General features: G+C 37.3%; 1 protein-coding gene and 10 non-coding genes across 11 annotated transcripts in view; 4 read left to right on the top strand and 7 right to left on the bottom strand.

Annotated features, from left to right (window-relative positions):
- Positions 1–4,851: 4,851 nt before the first annotated feature.
- trnad-guc lies at positions 4,852–4,923 on the bottom strand. The gene has a single exon. It is a non-coding gene; the product is annotated as a tRNA-Asp (tRNA).
- Positions 4,924–5,170: 247 nt separating this feature from the next.
- rnaseh2c (ribonuclease H2 subunit C) overlaps positions 5,171–19,375 on the top strand; it is a 25,830-nt gene continuing 11,625 nt past the window's right edge. Inside the window, exon 1 of the mRNA XM_012962401.3 lies at positions 5,171–5,276. Coding sequence (XP_012817855.2) covers positions 5,191–5,276 — 86 coding nt within the window. The 5' untranslated portion in view covers positions 5,171–5,190. The remainder of the gene's footprint in view (positions 5,277–19,375) is intronic.
- Positions 5,930–6,001, top strand: trnad-guc. The gene has a single exon. It is a non-coding gene; the product is annotated as a tRNA-Asp (tRNA).
- trnaq-uug lies at positions 8,864–8,935 on the bottom strand. Its single transcript has one exon. It is a non-coding gene; the product is annotated as a tRNA-Gln (tRNA).
- trnal-caa lies at positions 9,383–9,492 on the bottom strand. Its single transcript has 2 exons — positions 9,455–9,492; positions 9,383–9,428 (listed from the first exon to the last, which is right to left on the bottom strand). It is a non-coding gene; the product is annotated as a tRNA-Leu (tRNA).
- On the bottom strand, positions 10,282–10,394 carry trnal-caa. The gene is made up of 2 exons: positions 10,357–10,394; positions 10,282–10,327 (listed from the first exon to the last, which is right to left on the bottom strand). It is a non-coding gene; the product is annotated as a tRNA-Leu (tRNA).
- trnal-caa lies at positions 12,055–12,164 on the bottom strand. The gene is made up of 2 exons: positions 12,127–12,164; positions 12,055–12,100 (listed from the first exon to the last, which is right to left on the bottom strand). It is a non-coding gene; the product is annotated as a tRNA-Leu (tRNA).
- On the bottom strand, positions 14,467–14,579 carry trnal-caa. The gene is made up of 2 exons: positions 14,542–14,579; positions 14,467–14,512 (listed from the first exon to the last, which is right to left on the bottom strand). It is a non-coding gene; the product is annotated as a tRNA-Leu (tRNA).
- trnal-caa lies at positions 15,855–15,966 on the bottom strand. Its single transcript has 2 exons — positions 15,929–15,966; positions 15,855–15,900 (listed from the first exon to the last, which is right to left on the bottom strand). It is a non-coding gene; the product is annotated as a tRNA-Leu (tRNA).
- On the top strand, positions 16,438–16,509 carry trnaq-cug. The gene has a single exon. It is a non-coding gene; the product is annotated as a tRNA-Gln (tRNA).
- Positions 18,560–18,642, top strand: trnal-cag. The gene has a single exon. It is a non-coding gene; the product is annotated as a tRNA-Leu (tRNA).

Here is a 19,375-nt window from a genome sequence, read left to right as displayed (position 1 = left end):
AAAAGAAAAGATATTACTGGTATTACTATTACTACTATAGAAAAGAAAAGATATTACTGGTATTAGTATTACTACTATAGAAAAGAAAAGATATTACTGGTATCACTATTACTACTACAGAAGAGAAAAGATATTACTGGTATTACTATTACTACTACAGAAGAGAAAAGATATTACTGGTATTACTATTACTACTATAGAAGAGAAAAGATATTACTGGTATTACTATTACTACTATAGAAGAGAAAATATATTACTGGTATTACTATTACTACTATAGAAGAGAAAAGATATTACTGGTATTACTATTACTACTACAGAAGAGAAAAGATATTACTGGTATTACTATTACTACTATAGAAAAGAAAAGATATTACTGGTATCACTATTACTACTACAGAAGAGAAAAGATATTACTGGTATCACTATTACTACTACAGAAGAGAAAAGATATTACTGGTATCACTATTACTACTACAGAAGAGAAAAGATATTACTGGTATTACTATTACTACTATAGAAAAGAAAAGATATTACTGGTATCACTATTACTACTATAGAAAAGAAAAGATATTACTGGTATTACTATTACTACTATAGAAAAGAAAAGATATTACTGGTATTACTATTACTACTACAGAAGAGAAAAGATATTACTGGTATTACTATTACTACTATAGAAAAGAAAAGATATTACTGGTATCACTATTACTACTACAGAAGAGAAAAGATATTACTGGTATTACTATTACTACTACAGAAGAGAAAAGATATTACTGGTATTACTATTACTACTACAGAAGAGAAAAGATATTACTGGTATTACTATTACTACTATAGAAAAGAAAAGATATTACTGGTATTACTATTACTACTATAGAAAAGAAAAGATATTACTGGTATTACTATTACTACTATAGAAAAGAAAAGATATTACTGGTATCAGTATTACTACTATAGAAAAGAAAAGATATTACTGGTATCACTATTACTACTACAGAAGAGAAAAGATATTACTGGTATTACTATTACTACTACAGAAGAGAAAAGATATTACTGGTATTACTATTACTACTATAGAAAAGAAAAGATATTACTGGTATCACTATTACTACTACAGAAGAGAAAAGATATTACTGGTATTACTATTACTACTATAGAAGAGAAAAGATATTACTGGTATTACTATTACTACTATAGAAGAGAAAAGATATTACTGGTATTACTATTACTACTATAGAAGAGGAAAGATATTACTGGTATTACTATTACTACTACAGAAGAGAAAAGATATTACTGGTATTACTATTACTACTATAGAAAAGAAAAGATATTACTGGTATCACTATTACTACTACAGAAGAGAAAAGATATTACTGGTATCACTATTACTACTACAGAAGAGAAAAGATATTACTGGTATTACTATTACTACTACAGAAGAGAAAAGATATTACTGGTATTACTATTACTACTATAGAAAAGAAAAGATATTACTGGTATCACTATTACTACTACAGAAGAGAAAAGATATTACTGGTATCACTATTACTACTACAGAAGAGAAAAGATATTACTGGTATTACTATTACTACTACAGAAGAGAAAAGATATTACTGGTATCACTATTACTACTATAGAAAAGAAAAGATATTACTGGTATTACTATTACTACTACAGAAGAGAAAAGATATTACTGGTATTACTATTACTACTATAGAAAAGAAAAGATATTACTGGTATTACTATTACTACTATAGAAAAGAAAAGATATTACTGGTATTACTATTACTACTACAGAAGAGAAAAGATATTACTGGTATTACTATTACTACTATAGAAAAGAAAAGATATTACTGGTATTACTATTACTACTACAGAAGAGAAAAGATATTACTGGTATTACTATTACTACTATAGAAAAGAAAAGATATTACTGGTATCACTATTACTACTACAGAAGAGAAAAGATATTACTGGTATCACTATTACTACTATAGAAAAGAAAAGATATTACTGGTATTACTATTACTACTATAGAAAAGAAAAGATATTACTGGTATTACTATTACTACTACAGAAGAGAAAAGATATTACTGGTATTACTATTACTACTATAGAAAAGAAAAGATATTACTGGTATTACTATTACTACTACAGAAGAGAAAAGATATTACTGGTATCACTATTACTACTATAGAAAAGAAAAGATATTACTGGTATTACTATTACTGCTATAGAAAAGAAAAGATATTACTGGTATTACTATTACTACTACAGAAGAGAAAAGATATTACTGGTATTACTATTACTACTATAGAAAAGAAAAGATATTACTGGTATCACTATTACTACTATAGAAAAGAAAAGATATTACTGGTATTACTATTACTACTATAGAAAAGAAAATATATTACTGGTATTACTATTACTACTATAGAAGAGAAAAGATATTACTGGTATTACTATTACTACTATAGAAGAGAAAAGATATTACTGGTATCACTATTACTACTATAGAAGAGAAAATATATTACTGGTATTACTATTACTACTATAGAAGAGAAAAGATATTACTGGTATTACTATTACTACTATAGAAGAGAAAAGATATTATTGGTATTACTATTACTACTACAGAAGAGAAAAGATATTACTGGTATTACTATTACTACTATAGAAAAGAAAAGATATTACTGGTATCACTATTACTACTACAGAAGAGAAAAGATATTACTGGTATCACTATTACTACTACAGAAGAGAAAAGATATTACTGGTATTACTATTACTACTACAGAAGAGAAAAGATATTACTGGTATCACTATTACTACTATAGAAAAGAAAAGATATTACTGGTATTACTATTACTACTACAGAAGAGAAAAGATATTACTGGTATTACTATTACTACTATAGAAAAGAAAAGATATTACTGGTATTACTATTACTACTACAGAAGAGAAAAGATATTACTGGTATTACTATTACTACTATAGAAAAGAAAAGATATTACTGGTATTACTATTACTACTACAGAAGAGAAAAGATATTACTGGTATTACTATTACTACTATAGAAAAGAAAAGATATTACTGGTATCACTATTACTACTACAGAAGAGAAAAGATATTACTGGTATCACTATTACTACTACAGAAGAGAAAAGATATTACTGGTATTACTATTACTACTACAGAAGAGAAAAGATATTACTGGTATCACTATTACTACTATAGAAAAGAAAAGATATTACTGGTATTACTATTACTACTATAGAAAAGAAAAGATATTACTGGTATCACTATTACTACTATAGAAAAGAAAAGATATTACTGGTATCACTATTACTACTATAGAAAAGAAAAGATATTACTGGTATTACTATTACTACTACAGAAGAGAAAAGATATTACTGGTATTACTATTACTACTATAGAAAAGAAAAGATATTACTGGTATTACTATTACTACTACAGAAGAGAAAAGATATTACTGGTATCACTATTACTACTATAGAAAAGAAAAGATATTACTGGTATTACTATTACTACTATAGAAAAGAAAAGATATTACTGGTATCACTATTACTACTACAGAAGAGAAAAGATATTACTGGTATTACTATTACTACTATAGAAAAGAAAAGATATTACTGGTATTACTATTACTACTACAGAAGAGAAAAGATATTACTGGTATTACTATTACTACTATAGAAAAGAAAAGATATTACTGGTATTACTATTACTACTACAGAAGAGAAAAGATATTACTGGTATTACTATTACTACTATAGAAAAGAAAAGATATTACTGGTATTACTATTACTACTACAGAAGAGAAAAGATATTACTGGTATTACTATTACTACTATAGAAAAGAAAAGATATTACTGGTATTACTATTACTACTATAGAAAAGAAAATATATTACTGGTATTACTATTACTACTATAGAAGAGAAAAGATATTACTGGTATTACTATTACTACTATAGAAGAGAAAAGATATTACTGGTATCACTATTACTACTATAGAAGAGAAAAGATATTACTGGTATTACTATTACTACTATAGAAGAGAAAAGATATTACTGGTATCACTATTACTACTATAGAAAAGAAAAGATATTACTGGTATTACTATTACTACTATAGAAAAGAAAATATATTACTGGTATTACTATTACTACTATAGAAGAGAAAAGATATTACTGGTATTACTATTACTACTATAGAAGAGAAAAGATATTACTGGTATCACTATTACTACTATAGAAGAGAAAAGATATTACTGGTATTACTATTACTACTATAGAAGAGAAAAGATATTATTGGTATTACTATTACTACTACAGAAGAGAAAAGATATTACTGGTATTACTATTACTACTATAGAAAAGAAAAGATATTACTGGTATCACTATTACTACTACAGAAGAGAAAAGATATTACTGGTATCACTATTACTACTACAGAAGAGAAAAGATATTACTGGTATTACTATTACTACTACAGAAGAGAAAAGATATTACTGGTATTACTATTACTACTATAGAAAAGAAAAGATATTACTGGTATTACTATTACTACTACAGAAGAGAAAAGATATTACTGGTATTACTATTACTACTATAGAAAAGAAAAGATATTACTGGTATCACTATTACTACTACAGAAGAGAAAAGATATTACTGGTATCACTATTACTACTACAGAAGAGAAAAGATATTACTGGTATTACTATTACTACTATAGAAGAGAAAAGATATTACTGGTATTACTATTACTACTATAGAAGAGAAAAGATATTACTGGTATTACTATTACAGAAGAGAAAAGATTGTGCCTCCCCGTCGGGGAATCGAACCCCGGTCTCCCGCGTGACAGGCGGGGATACTTACCACTATACTAACGAGGACTGGCTGAGATACAATTTTAAATAAGCCAATTTTCAGTGACATATATTATATTGTTAAGCCTTTAGAACGATATTGTATACTAAAAGTCGGGTTCTCTATAGGGGTAGCAACCTGCATTATTATGCGCCTATTGTGTGACGCACACATGTGACGTTTCCTCCATTTCTCCGGCAGTGTACGCATGAGGATGACGTATTTGTCTAAGACGTGACGTAGTAGAAGTGATCCGGTGAAAGTGCAACGACATTGTGCGCGACGCCTGAGGGATGAGGGTTGCTCAGTGCTGTCAGAGCCGCACATGTCATGAACTCCCCAAGCCCGCCTGCTGTGGGACAGAGACAAGCTGCACAAGGTGAGGTACTACATGGGGCAATTTCTAACAGGCTGCCAATGTAATGCCCCTGGGTGAGGTACTGCATGGGGCAATTTCTAACAGTCTGCCAATGTAATGCCCCTGGGTGAGGTAATGCATGGGGTAATTTCTAACAGTCTGCCAATGTAATGCCCCTGGGTGAGGTACTGCATGGGGCAATTTCTAACAGTCTGCCAATGTAATGCCCCTGGGTGAGGTAATGCATGGGGTAATTTCTAACAGTCTGCCAATGTAATGCCCCTGGGTGAGGTACTGCATGGGGCAATTTCTAACAGGCTGCCAATGTAATGCCCCTGGGTGAGGTAATGCATGGGGTAATTTCTAACAGGCTGCCAATGTAATGCCCTTGGGTGAGGTACTACATGGGGCAATTTCTAACAGTCTGCCAATGTAATGCCCTTGGGTGAGGTACTACATGGGGCAATTTCTAACAGTCTGCCAATGTAATGCCCTTGGGTGAGCCCTTCCCCTGGGGCAGTGGGTTTGATCCAGGCTACTATCATGCAATAGCCCAAGAGGCGACTGAGGTAAAAGCGGAAGATTTCCAGTTACACACGTATAGAAACCGTTAGTTTGAGTATGGCGCGCAGTTATACGGTGTGAGGCGGTTACCCGCGCGTTCCAGTAGCCAGTCCTCGTTAGTATAGTGGTAAGTATCCCCGCCTGTCACGCGGGAGACCGGGGTTCGATTCCCCGACGGGGAGGCACAGTCTTTTTATTTTTTTTTTCAATTTAAATTTACATCCCAGACACGTTGTGTATGTGCGGTATATAAACATGTTATTATCTGTGTGCGTGTGTGGTAAACACTCTAGGCAACAATTTAATGAAACCACAGTTAATATATATATATATATATATATCAGATGTTGTAGTACAGGGATCCCCAATCTTTTTTACATGCGAGCCACATGCAAATGTAAAAAGACTTGGGGAGCAACACAAGTATAAAACATGTTCCTGGGGGTGCCAAATAAGGGCTGTAATTAGCTATTTGGTAGCCCTTATATGGACTGGTAGCCTACAGGATGTACTGTTTGGCAGTAACCCTTGTTTTTATTCAACCAAAACTTGCCCCCAAGTCAGGATTTCAAAAATAACCACCTGGTTTGGGGGCACTGAGAGCAACATCCAAGGGGTTGGGGAGCAACATGTTGCCCCTGAGCCACTGGTTGGGGATCACTGTTGTAGTATGTAAAATAATAGTGTCATTATCTGGCCTCCGTGTTGACAGTAGCAAACAAAAACACTGCAATTTTCCCTAAACAAAATTGTTAGTATAGAGCGGTGGTTCTCAGCATGTGGGTCAGGACCCCTTTGGGGGTTGAATAACGAATAAAATAAAGAAGGTTGAGAATCACTGGTATAGAGAGAAATGTTTGTACAGCGCTGCGGAATATGTTGGCGCTTTATAAATAAATGTTAATAATAATAAAATGTTACTGTTTGTAGCGTGAGAGCAGGTGGAGGCAAGTTGAAAAGCTCTCCTTAGGCAGCAGCTCTGACTCTCTGAATGGCAAGCATGGGGTGCAAGGGGGGGTAGCAACCGAATCTCATTGGTCTCCAGAATTGTTTGAAATTTGTTAATGCCACCAAGGAATTCATTATTATCTGCCTATGACTGGCCCCTTGGTACTAAAAATTACTGACTTCACATTGTTCACAGCACTCCCTTCAATAATCAATGGGGTCACTCTCTGCTCACAAAAAAGAAGCAATGAGGTTTGGCTCATGCAGCTGAAAATAAACAGTTAAATAGCCTTAAGAGTAACTGGCACTCTGTCAAATGCAGTTGTGTTGGTATACATTTGGGCAACAGACCAGTCTGTTCTGGTGCCAGAAGAAAAATATTTGAATTTGTTTATGTAGCCTGAATTGAACACTCTGATGTGTTGTGGGAAAACCTTGCTCTGAATATAACACCAGCATATCCACAGTAAGTTAAGTTCGGTGTTGCCTTCTTCTTTGCAAAATGTGTTCTCCCTTCTGCCTTTTTTATAAACGGGCCCAGATTTGTGACGAGGCCACAAAGGCCCGGACTTAGGACAGCATAAATTTAGGGGCAGCATGCCTCCGAGCTGCAAATTTGCTCACATAAGCATACCCCCCAACTGTCCCGCTTTTCATGGCGCATCCCGTGCAGCGCGACAGGCCATTTTATAAGGTTGCTCCTCTGGGTACGTGTGACATCATTACGCACGGGGCGCAACCTTAGAAAAGGGCCTGGCACCACCGCACAAGGAGCCGCATAAGGAGAGAAGCCGCAGATGAAGGCGGAGCTCCTATGGGGGCTACTGTGTATGGGGGGCTACTGTGTATGGGGGGGCTACTGTGTATGGGGGCGCTACTGTGTATGGGGGGGCTACTGTGTATGGGGGCGCTACTGTGTATATGGGGGCTACTGTGTATATGGGGGCTACTGTGTATATGGGGGCACTGTGTATGGGGGTACTGTGTATGGGGGGGCAAAACTGGTACATAGTTATAACTCACTTATAACTGACTGCCTTCTCTCTATATTTGTATTTTAATGTAGGAGTTGCTATATTGTTTTCCTTAGGTCGTTCAGTATGAGGGTATAGCACATTTGCGTCTGATCCCGCCATTTCATCTATATAAAAGGAGTATTTTTTTTTAAATGGGGTGTGGTAATTGGGGTGTGGCGCGATGCGCGCGCAACAAATATTCTCTTTTCATTTTTCAAATGTTGGGAGGTATGACATAAGTAGCACTGGGGATGGGATGTGCAAAAAACTTCAGTGCGTCCTGTCTCCAGTGCTCAAGGGAACATGCATGGGGGGGGGCACCCAGGGCCTGTGCAATTTTTTGATAAAGGGGACACAGGCCACTCTACTGCACTGCACACCCCCCCCCCCCCCCAGTGATTGTAATCACTTACCTGATACCATGGGCCTGTGCCCCCTTTATCAAAAAATTGCACAGACCCAGGGTTCTAGCAATGAGTGATCTTCTTCCTGCCTTTTTGTTTGCTTCAGGGTGTGCAGTGCAGTAGAGTGAAAAGCCGAACTTCAACAAATAAAACTTTTTCCCTTTACTGCACGTGTTGGCCCCTGGATTTTGAAGAAAGAAGTTGGGAGTAAAAAGATTGTTGGTCACATTTACCCCAGGTAGTTTCTTGCTAACAGAAGCACAGGTTTGTTGTATCGGGCAAGTGATTATAATTACTGGGGAGTGCCCAACATTTGGCAACCCCAGTGATCAAACTTTTCCTTCTCCTTTAAGCTTCGGCCTATAGCGCACTGAATAAAAATGATGAAAAAATGATTTGGAATATTTCCCAGAATCCACACAGTTTTGCATTTAAATGAGTCGTGGTATGGTGAGCTCCCATAGTATTAGTTTTCTTGTCCAGTGTATATATATAATTTTTTTTTTCTTCACCCGAGCTGTGGTACAACATACACTGCACAGTAACATAAACAGTTTATTCAAAGCCACTGTTATATTTTTTCAATAGACTATGTGGTATTTTCCTGTAGCTACTTGCAGCATGCTATAAATAGGAAAAAAATAATAATAAAATTCCACACTCAGACAAAACCCACAGGTTCCACCGAGATTTGAACTCGGATCGCTGGATTCAAAGTCCAGAGTGCTAACCATTACACCATGGAACCTTGCATGTTTATGCAGGCAATTACATAGGTTTTCAAATAATTATATGTCTATTTTTTTTTTTTTTTATGTTATCAAATAGGTCTGAAATGTCTTCTTACCTTACTTAAAGTGAAAAAATACAGGATCTCTAAAGTCATCTTTATTTCATAGCCCATGATACATAATATACATTGCCTCATTTGCATTTGGACCAAAAACAATGGTTACTTTTACAATTATACTATACTGTGAAAAAACCTGCTTTGTATAAAACACTGTTATATCTGCATTATACTACAACATTTGATTTTCTATAGTCCCTGTCTTAGAAAGAAGCACATAAGGATGTGGGGTTTACTACTTTTAATATATGAACTCCAGATTTAATAAAATTTAGTGAAATATTTGAAAAATCGTATTTAACCCTTATGGTACTTCCTTTCTTTAATTTCAAAACATCCAAAGCTTGTCAGAAGTGGGATTTGAACCCACGCCTCCATTCGGAGACCAGAACACCCGCTCAGCGGAAGACTGCTAGTCTTGAGTCTGGCGCCTTAGACCACTCGGCCATCCTGACAAGTACGGCAAAGTTGTAAAAACACTTCTGATTTTTACCCATAATTCTGTGTTTGTTTTAGCATTCCTATGTCATAGCTGGTGCTTGCTAAGTATGCTAAGTACACTGCAACATGCAAATGATTTACAATTGCAAGGTTTAGGGTTAGAATTACACAAGTTACGTTGCAGTTTGTCAGTAGTAGAGGTGTAGATTTTATTGTCAGTCTGTAACCGTCTAATCTTGTAGTCGGGCTGCTGTCATGCAGGGAACAGGGGCGGGGGGATTCACTCTGTGGGTCACTCAGGGGCTCTAAGGTCAGATTTTGCCATAGATGGGCAGAGCAGGGGCATCAAAATGTGGGCCATTTTTTTTTCTCTAGGGCCCCATTTCTCTCTGGATATTTTGACCCATTAAATATCCAGTAGGGAAATAATGGAGCCCACCAGCTTTACTGATTGAAGCCCTGATTCAAGGTTATTAGCACAGATACATAAAGGTGTCTTGAACACTACTAAATATAAAAGCAGATGTTTTAATTTTATTCTAATATATATGCAAAGTGGCAGGGAACTCCTTCTTTATGTGTCTCTTAGTACATGGCACATAATCTCTGTATATTTGTAATTATTTATTTTATTTATTATAATGATTGTCCTCACTGTGTGTAATTTTGTGCATTGAACAAATACTTGTGTTCAAATCAGAAACTTAGACACAAGTTAATTTTCATAATCCCACTTATTAACTATGATAAATTAAAAAAATGTACTCTCTTAAAGTAAAATGAAGGTAGAAACAAAAGGTACATGTCAGAAGTGGGATTTGAACCCACGCCTCCATTCGGAGACCAGAATCCCCAGTACAGGAGAAGACACTCAATGTCTTGAGTCTGGCGCCTTAGACCGCTCGGCCATCCTGACAAGTATACTTAGCTGGTTTTCTAGATTTTTCTTTACTCATAATGCTGCCTCTTCTTTCAGAATTCCAGTGTTGTTCCAGGTGTTTTCTAAGTAGTGTGTACTACAACTTGCAAATTATATATATAGGATATATAGAGCACAAGATACAGTGCTGTTTTCTTGTTGCCAATGGTGGTGCGAACTAAGTAATTTCTGGTTGATCTTCAGAAGTCATTAGTCATTTATAACAGTGGTCCCCAACCTTTTTTGCACCACGGACCGATTTCAAGCAAGTCGATTTTTCCAAGGACCGGGGGTGGGGGTGGTGGCGCAACTAGTTCATAGTATATAATTTAATTATTATATATATAATGTAAAAGTAATTATAACGTTTTATATTATGTACATTATTTTTATGATTATTGTTATTTCATTATAAAATATAATACAGCTCATCATACAAAATCAGTTGGAGACCTGAGCTTGTTTCCCTGCAACTAGATGTGCCCAGCCCCCTTGCTCTTCTTACTCCCCACCTAAGTGGTGACATCCCCTGCCACTTAGCATGGAGCTTTAAGTACTTTGGTCCTTGTTGTGATCAGTAGAAAGCTTCCTGGGCTTAGCATAGCTGTTGTCATGGCTGTGTAACACATCGGGGATATGGGATCACAGGTAATTGGGAACAGAAGTGGCACGCTTCAGCACAGCCCACGGCCTGGCACTGGTCCCCGGCCCGGTGGTTGGGGACCCCTGATTTATAAGGTATAAGTTAGGTGTATGTGTAGGCACATAAGTGTGGATCTATATCTTTTTTTACATGCATTTGCATCTGTTTGACTGCACATGTTATGCATTTTGTGCTGTTTTGCAGTACATTAGATGGGATATAGACAAGTAATGGGAAGGAGCACATGGCTCTGTCTCTCTTTCTGTGCTCCATTATAGCAGAATGTGCCAGAAGCCTGGGGTGGTGTTAGGACTCAGTACTGGGTTCCAGGACCAAACACTAACACTGTGATCCCCAACCAGTGTCTCGCGAGCAACATGTTGCTCACCGTCCCCTTGGATGTTGCACCCAGTGGCCTTAAAGGAGGTGCTTATTTTTGAATTCCCCATGTAAGCTGCCAGTCCACAAAGGGGCTACCAAATAGCTAATTACAATTTTGCACCCCCAGAAATATTTTTCATGTTTGTGTTGCTCCCAAACTCTTTTTACTGTTCAGTGTGGCTCATGGGTTAAAAAGGTTGGGGATCCCTGCCTTAAGATAGCCAAGGTTGTTTATACCATTTAAAAATACACACTAATTTAAAGATTATATTGTCCTGAAACAAAATATTTATTTCAAAGGTGAACTAAAACTAAGTTACCTTCAGTAAACAAAGCTAAAAAAGGCACAATGTTAAGAAAGGGCTTGACAACCAGTATGTATGTAAAAATTCTTCTAGCAGCGAACAGGTTAATGCATGTTATTGGCTTGAATTTCAAGGTGTGTTACTTTAAACTGTAACTGTGGCCTTTGAAATATTTGTTCACTGTTGAAATAACATTTCTTATATGCACATATAAATGTTTGTCATATTATCATGTATATTTGAAAAGCTTCTGCTTTTTGGTTATGCACTCAGAGTTGTCATTTTACTACTCACTTTAGTAGAATTGAATTTAAAAATATGCAAAGCTTGTCAGAAGTGGGATTTGAACCCACGCCTCCATTCGGAGACCAGAACACCCGCTCAGCGGAAGACTGCTAGTCTTGAGTCTGGCGCCTTAGACCACTCGGCCATCCTGACAATTACAGCAAAGTTAACAAATAGGTATTCAACCGCACAGCCCTTAGATCAGGCTTGATGCATCAATCCTCGCAAGGCACACCGCTGAGCCATTCAATACAATCCAAATATAGAGGAGAGCACCATAAAGCAGATTTCTGCTAAAATACTATTTATTTCAGACCAAAAAACACAACATGTTTCGGGCAGTGTGACGCCCTTTATCAAGTGTAAGTATTACTTAAACAAGGTGAACCATTTAAACCATAACTCCACCCTCTGTGTCCATTGATTGGTATTCAGAAGTGTCCATCAAAAGTCAAATTTTTCTCATGCGTTGCTTGTTTTTCCTTGCCATTCATTCCAATTTTAACATTGTGTTTCATCAATAACATCGATTTTAAATCTGTGAAAAGTTCATATACTAAACTTTAGAAGTACAATTACAATATAGATGGTCCCCAACCACCCTACACCATATAGAAATTATTAAAAACAAACATAAACTGGCCAGAACATATCTCATATCCAGTGTTATATTACTACACAGTTTAAAATACATAGATCATTGATTGATAATAATAATGGTAATCACACCATCAGAAATTACTCTTACCCTTACCTTAATGAAGCTACACACCCTGACGCAAAGGAATTCAAGGCCTGTAAAAAATCAATCATATTTATAAATACATATTACTAGCACATCATCAAAATATTAAAAATCATTATAAAAAGGGTTTCAGACTCCACGCATCATTGAGGCCATCTGGAACTAGAGTATTAAGCTTCTTTATCCATTTGCCCTCGAGTTTCAGGAGATTTTTCTTGCGATCACCACCTCTTACATCCAAAATTACTTCACCAAGAACACACCACCTAAGTTGTGCAGCGCTATGCTTAAACTCAATAAAGTGTCTAGACACCTGTGTATCTGTTTGTGTACCGGGTTTAAAGTTTCTAATATTTCCTTTGTGTTCTTGTATCCTTGAATTCCTTTGCGTCCTTTGAATTCCTTTGTGTAGCTTCATTAAGATAAGGGTAAGAGTAATTTCTGATGGTGTGATTACCATTATTATTATCAATCAATGATCTATGTATTTTAAACTGTGTAGTAATATAACACTGGATATGAGATATGTTCTGGCCAGTTTATGTTTGTTTTTAATAATTTCTATATGGTGTAGGGTGGTTGGGGACCATCTATATTGTAATTGTACTTCTAAAGTTTAGTATATGAACTTTTCACAGATTTAAAAGCGATGTTATTGATGAAACACAATGTTAAAATTGGAATGAATGGCAAGGAAAAACAAGCAACGCATGAGAAAAATTTGACTTTTGATGGACACTTCTGAATACCAATCAATGGACACAGAGGGTGGAGTTATGGTTTAAATGGTTCACCTTGTTTAAGTAATACTTACACTTGATAAAGGGCGTCACACTGCCCGAAACATGTTGTGTTTTTTGGTCTGAAATAAATAGCATTTTAGCAGAAATCTGCTTTATGGTGCTCTCCTCTATATTTGGAAAGTACGGCAAAGTTGTAAAAACACTTCTGATTTTTACCCATAATTCTGTGTTTGTTTTAGCATTCCTATGTCATAGCTGGTGCTTGCCAAGTATGCTAAGTACACTGCAACATGCAAATGATTTACAATTGCAAGGTTTAGGGTTAGAATTACACAAGTTACGTTGCGGTTTGTCAGTAGTAGAGGTGTAGATTTTATTGTCAGTCTGTAACCGTCTAATCTTGTAGTCGGGCTGCTGTCATGCAGGGAACAGGGGCGGGGGGATTCACTCTGTGGGTCACTCAGGGGCTCTAAGGTCAGATTTTGCCATAGATGGGCAGAGCAGGGGCATCAAAATGTGGGCCATTTTTTTTTCTCTAGGGCCCCATTTCTCTCTGGATATTTTGACCCATTAAATATCCAGTAGGGAAATAATGGAGCCCACCAGCTTTACTGATGGAAGCCCTGATTCAAGGTTATTAGCACAGATACATAAAGGTGTCTTGAACACTACTAAATATAAAAGCAGATGTTTTAATTTTATTCTAATATATATGCAAAGTGGCAGGGAACTCCTTCTTTATGTGTCTCTTAGTACATGGCACATAATCTCTGTATATTTGTAATTATTTATTTTATTTATTATAATGATTGTCCTCACTGTGTGTAATTTTGTGCATTGAACAAATACTTGTGTTCAAATCAGAAACTTAGACACAAGTTAATTTTCATAATCCCACTTATTAACTATGATAAATTAAAAAAATGTACTCTCTTAATGTAAAATGAAGGTAGAAACAAAAGGTACATGTCAGAAGTGGGATTTGAACCCACGCCTCCATTTGGAGACCAGAATCCCCAGTATAGGAGAAGACACTCAATGTCTTGAGTCTGGCGCCTTAGACCGCTCGGCCATCCTGACAAGTATACAGAGGTGTTGTTCTAGATTTTTCTTTACCCATAATGCTGCCTCAAGACTGCTAGTCTTGAGTCTGGCGTCTTAGACCACTCGGCCATCCTGACAAGTACATCTGAAATGCCACAAAAATGCTTCTCGTTTTTTACCCATAATGCTGTGGTTCTGTTCTGTCAAATGTTTTCTAAATAAGGACACATGATGCTATGCTTTTGTTGTTGTTGATAGTGTAGTTTTTGGTGCAAATTGAGTCTTTCAGGTGCATTAGAAAAGGCAGTCTGTATTTCATTAGGCACCAGTTAGTTGTAGGTAAATTGTCCCCAAGGATCCCTTGTGTCTGTGCACCCTATACTGTGCATCAGTGCCAGGCCTGGATCCCACTGGGTAACCCATTCAAATGCCCACCAATAGGGTTGCCACCTCTGCCATCTTCTTTCTCCGAGCAGGGGGGGACATCACACACACACGGGGCGGGGTGGCTAGTGATGTCACGGGATGGGGAAGGGATGGGTCGGTGACACTATGATGCGGTGATCTGCGTTTGGATGATCGCCGCGTCAATCCCAGTGAGTCCTGCCCGATTTTCCTAACTTGGAAAACAGGGCAGGCAGTTTTGACCCGGACAGCTCTTCCGAAAACCAGCCTGTCCAGGTCAAAATGCTCCATGCATCGCACAACTAGTTACTTCCCAACATCAATGAGAGAGCACCTCAGGGGAAAAATTAAGGATACCAATGTGTTCCACACACTGCTATCTTTAAGATTTTTCAAATCTTTATGAAGTTGCCTGGCAGAGCCCAACAGGATCAGGACCAACCTGGATTTTTCCTGGTGTGCTAGTCCAACCCTGCTTTGCATATAGCATGGCATTTGTTAAAGGAGGCTGATAGACAGGCCCAGTCCCTGGTCTAGGTGACAGTATAATAAGGTTGCCACCTTTTCTGCAAAAAAAATATTAATAACATTGGGATCACCGGCCAGGGGCCAACCCTGTTTGGAATGGGGTTGTCATCAGGGGGGGAACTCCAGTCAGGTGCTCTGTTGCAGAGGGGTACCAGCAGGTGGAAAAATACACTCTGTGAGACCTACAGGGACAGGGCTTGTATCATATTTAGGCAAATCCCAGTGAGTCCTGCCCAAAATTATATCTATATATTTGTCTTCTCTGTAAAAAGAAGCCAATACCTGGGTTTAAATCATAAAAACGCAGATTTATTTTCATAATTACATTTGATGATATGTTAAAAATCTATAGAGAACATTTAAGTAGAGGAAAAGATGTGTCAGAAGTGGGATTTGAACCCACGCCTCCATTCGGAGACCAGAATCCCCAGTATAGGAGAAGATATTTATATCTTGAGTCTGGCGCCTTAGACCACTCGGCCATCCTGACACTGTGTAATATATGGTGAGATTAGTTTTTAAAAAGAATTATCTGTCCGTTTATGTGTGTGTGTATATGTGTATATATATATATATATATAAAATAAATATATATATATATATAAATTTATGATAGCGATAGAGAAGCATTGGAGACCATGCAAATGTAATTTGCTTCTTGGATTGTAATTTTTCTGTTTTCAAAACAGGACTACATACAACAGAAAGTGTTTAGTCAGCGCCAGTTACTAAAACCTCTTTAATTCGGGATGACCACCAGGTGGCATGTAGAAAACTTTATATTTCAACTTGAAAACGAACCCTGACATAGTTGTATATAGCGGCCCCATCCTTCTTATGCGGAACAAAGAATTCTAAGAATGAACTAAGATTTTGTATGCAGTGTTCTCGTCTCTGGAATAAATGGGGAATAGATTATTTGACCTATCCATACCCACAATTCCAGGCTGGGCTCACACCTGGTTCCATGGTGTAATGGTTAGCACTCTGGACTCTGAATCCAGCGATCCGAGTTCAAATCTCGGTGGGACCTGCTTATTTAAGCAAAATATTTTCTTCTTATATTTTTTTCAATATGTTCTATAAATAATTCACAAAGATTTGTTTGGCACAGACAAATTAGAACAATGCCATTCATCTTTTTCAGTGTAGGCAGCCACTTCTCCAAACATAAGGCTGATGCCACACACAGCGTATAGCGTATATTTTCGGGAAGTGGAAAAACACTTGCTGAAAATATTGCCATGTGCTCCTACCTGTGCCTGCATCCGAATGAATGAAATACCCGCATTCATTCAGATGCAGGCACAAGTAGGAGCACGTGGCGATATTTTCGCCAAGAGTTCTGAAAATATATACGCTGTGTGTGGCATGAGCCTAAGAAGTCTATAGAGCCCATTTCAAAGAGCCATAAAAACACCTTGTTGGACAGCCAAGTTAGCCAAGTAAGACAAGGTACCAAATAAAGCCCACCTAAGCCCTACTGATACTTTTGATATCATGTTTTTTAAGGGGTGGTGCCAACTTATAAATTTGGGGAAATTAAGTGAGAAAACATGTCGTGATGGAACAGTAAGGTCCAGCATAGAAAGGCGCATTCTTTTCTGGTAGGCAGGTGTTGATCGCTGAGGGTGTTGATTGCCTGGGGAGGGAGGATGGATTAGGGTGTTGATGAGTGGGAGTCGCTTGTGGGTGGTTGGCGAGCGAATTGTGCGGCCCAATACTTTCTGACTGAGGCTCCATAACGACCCATTGCTGAGTTTATTACCGCCTCCAAGGCAGAGTGTGTTTGGTGCAACCCAGCTGTGCCCCCATTTAAGTTTATTGGACATACCTTTTTAATTCTACTTATTAAAGGTTAAAGGAACAGTAACACCAAAAAATTATTGAGTTTTAAAGTAAATAAAATATAATATACTAGTGCCCTGCACTGGTAAAAGTTGTGTGTTTGCTACAGTAATTCTACTATAGTTTATATAAATAAGCTGCTGTGTAGCCCCGGGGGCAGCCATTCAAGCTGGAAAAAAGGAGAAAAGGCATAGCAGATAACAGATAAAAGTGTTTAATCTGTTATCTGCTAAGTGCCTGTGCATTTTCTTCTAAGTGCCTGTGCATTCTTTATATAAACCATAGTAGTGTTTCTGAGGCAAACACACCAGTTGTACCAGTGCAGGGCAACAGTACATTATACTGGAATTTATTTTATACACTTGAATGTTTTGGTGTTACTATTCCTTTAAGTTTTAATTTGTCTGCTATGAGGTCTAAGAATTAGAATACCAGGGGGTGGTGCAAAGGTGTTTATTCTCTTAATTCTATTAATTGTTTTGATTATGCACACCCCTGGGCATCCATCTGAACAGTAGAGTGATGGTGCTCTGCTATTTTACTTTTTAGTTATTTTTCCAGCATAGAAAATGTGTGGCTTTCCAATTCAGTTAGGATTTGAAAATCTGCATTCCGAGGAAACCCCTCACAGTAGGAGGTAATTCACAAAGGCCCCTGGCCATGAGGACAGACTGGCTAGGGGACTGCAAGGTGTGAAGAGCTAGACAGGACCAAATGAATAAACAGCTAACTCAGTTATGCCTATTCTATAATGGAGTGGTCAGTCTCTAGGCAGAGTTACAGTTAATATTGTTTTATGCCCATAACATAAATATCTTTTATTACAGATAGAAATGATTGCGTCCATACATTACCTTGTAGTTAGGGCTCTTCAAGGAGTCCAAACACTTTATGATGGTCAAGCTTGACAAGCTTAGATGATAAGGTGAAATCACAAGGACTGCCAACTATTAGGCACCCCCAGTGGTTATAATCATTTACCTGATACGCCAGGTTGGTGCTCGCTGGCCCATTGTACTTCTGAAAGAGCTGTGCATAATCTTTTCCCGCTTCGTCTCTTCTGGGCTGGTGCATGTGCAGTAGAGTGAAAAGCTGAACTTCAAAGGAGAAGGAAATTACAAATCACTTGGGGTGCGAAATATTAGTTTGGCCAGGAGCATGGATTTGGCCAAATATAAATCTTGGCCAAATTCCAGAACCGAATCCCGGATCCCAACTAACTACATTATAGTATTGTCAGGATGGCCGAGCGGTCTAAGGCGCTGCGTTCAGGTCGCAGTCTCCTCTGGAGGCGTGGGTTCGAATCCCACTTCTGACAATCAGGAGTTTTTATTCAAGATTTCATTTCACTGTTGAGAAGTGTAAACATACTTTCGTAATACAGCAGCATCCTTGAAACACAAACCGATAAATAGAACTTAGGAACAGATGACCAGAAGACCCAAGCCCGCAGCTCATTGATCCTGTGTACAGTGCCTGCCATTTAATTTGCGTTTGGTTGGATTTTCCCATCAATCAAGGGCCACGCCTTCATTTTCATGCCTGCTTTAGTGGCAATTATGATCCTATTTAGAACTGTATTTATATATATATATATATGTATATATATAGGCACCTGAAGGCCTGTGCCTAGGGTGACCGCTTTTAGGGGGTGGCCCTTGGGTGCCTATATGATAGATTTATTATTATTTAAAAAAAAAACCCAGCCACTGCCAGAGAGTTCCTGCATAAATCTAGTGATGGAACTGGGGGGGGGTTACAATGACGTTACAATGAGGTTACATGGCGCCCACACTGTGCAACAACACTTCTGCAAACTGAAGGGAACATATAGGACCAGAGTTTAGGGTGGCACCAGAGTACAGCACTGATCCTATAGTTCGCCTGAGGGCCAAACAATTGGATAAGCCTGATATTGCCCACTTCAAGGTGAGCATACCTTGTCAAATGAGCTGATCTTCACATGTAGAAAGGCCTATGGCTATTACTACTATACAACATTAGACAAAAGGGAAATTCTTTCCATTGTAGTACTGGTAATTCCCCACCAA

Source organism: Xenopus tropicalis, chromosome 4 (assembly GCF_000004195.4).
Source record: "Xenopus tropicalis strain Nigerian chromosome 4, UCB_Xtro_10.0, whole genome shotgun sequence".
Classification (NCBI taxonomy): domain Eukaryota; kingdom Metazoa; phylum Chordata; class Amphibia; order Anura; family Pipidae; genus Xenopus; species Xenopus tropicalis.
Note: the sequence above shows the minus strand (reverse complement) of the source record. Positions and strands in the feature narration are given on the sequence as shown.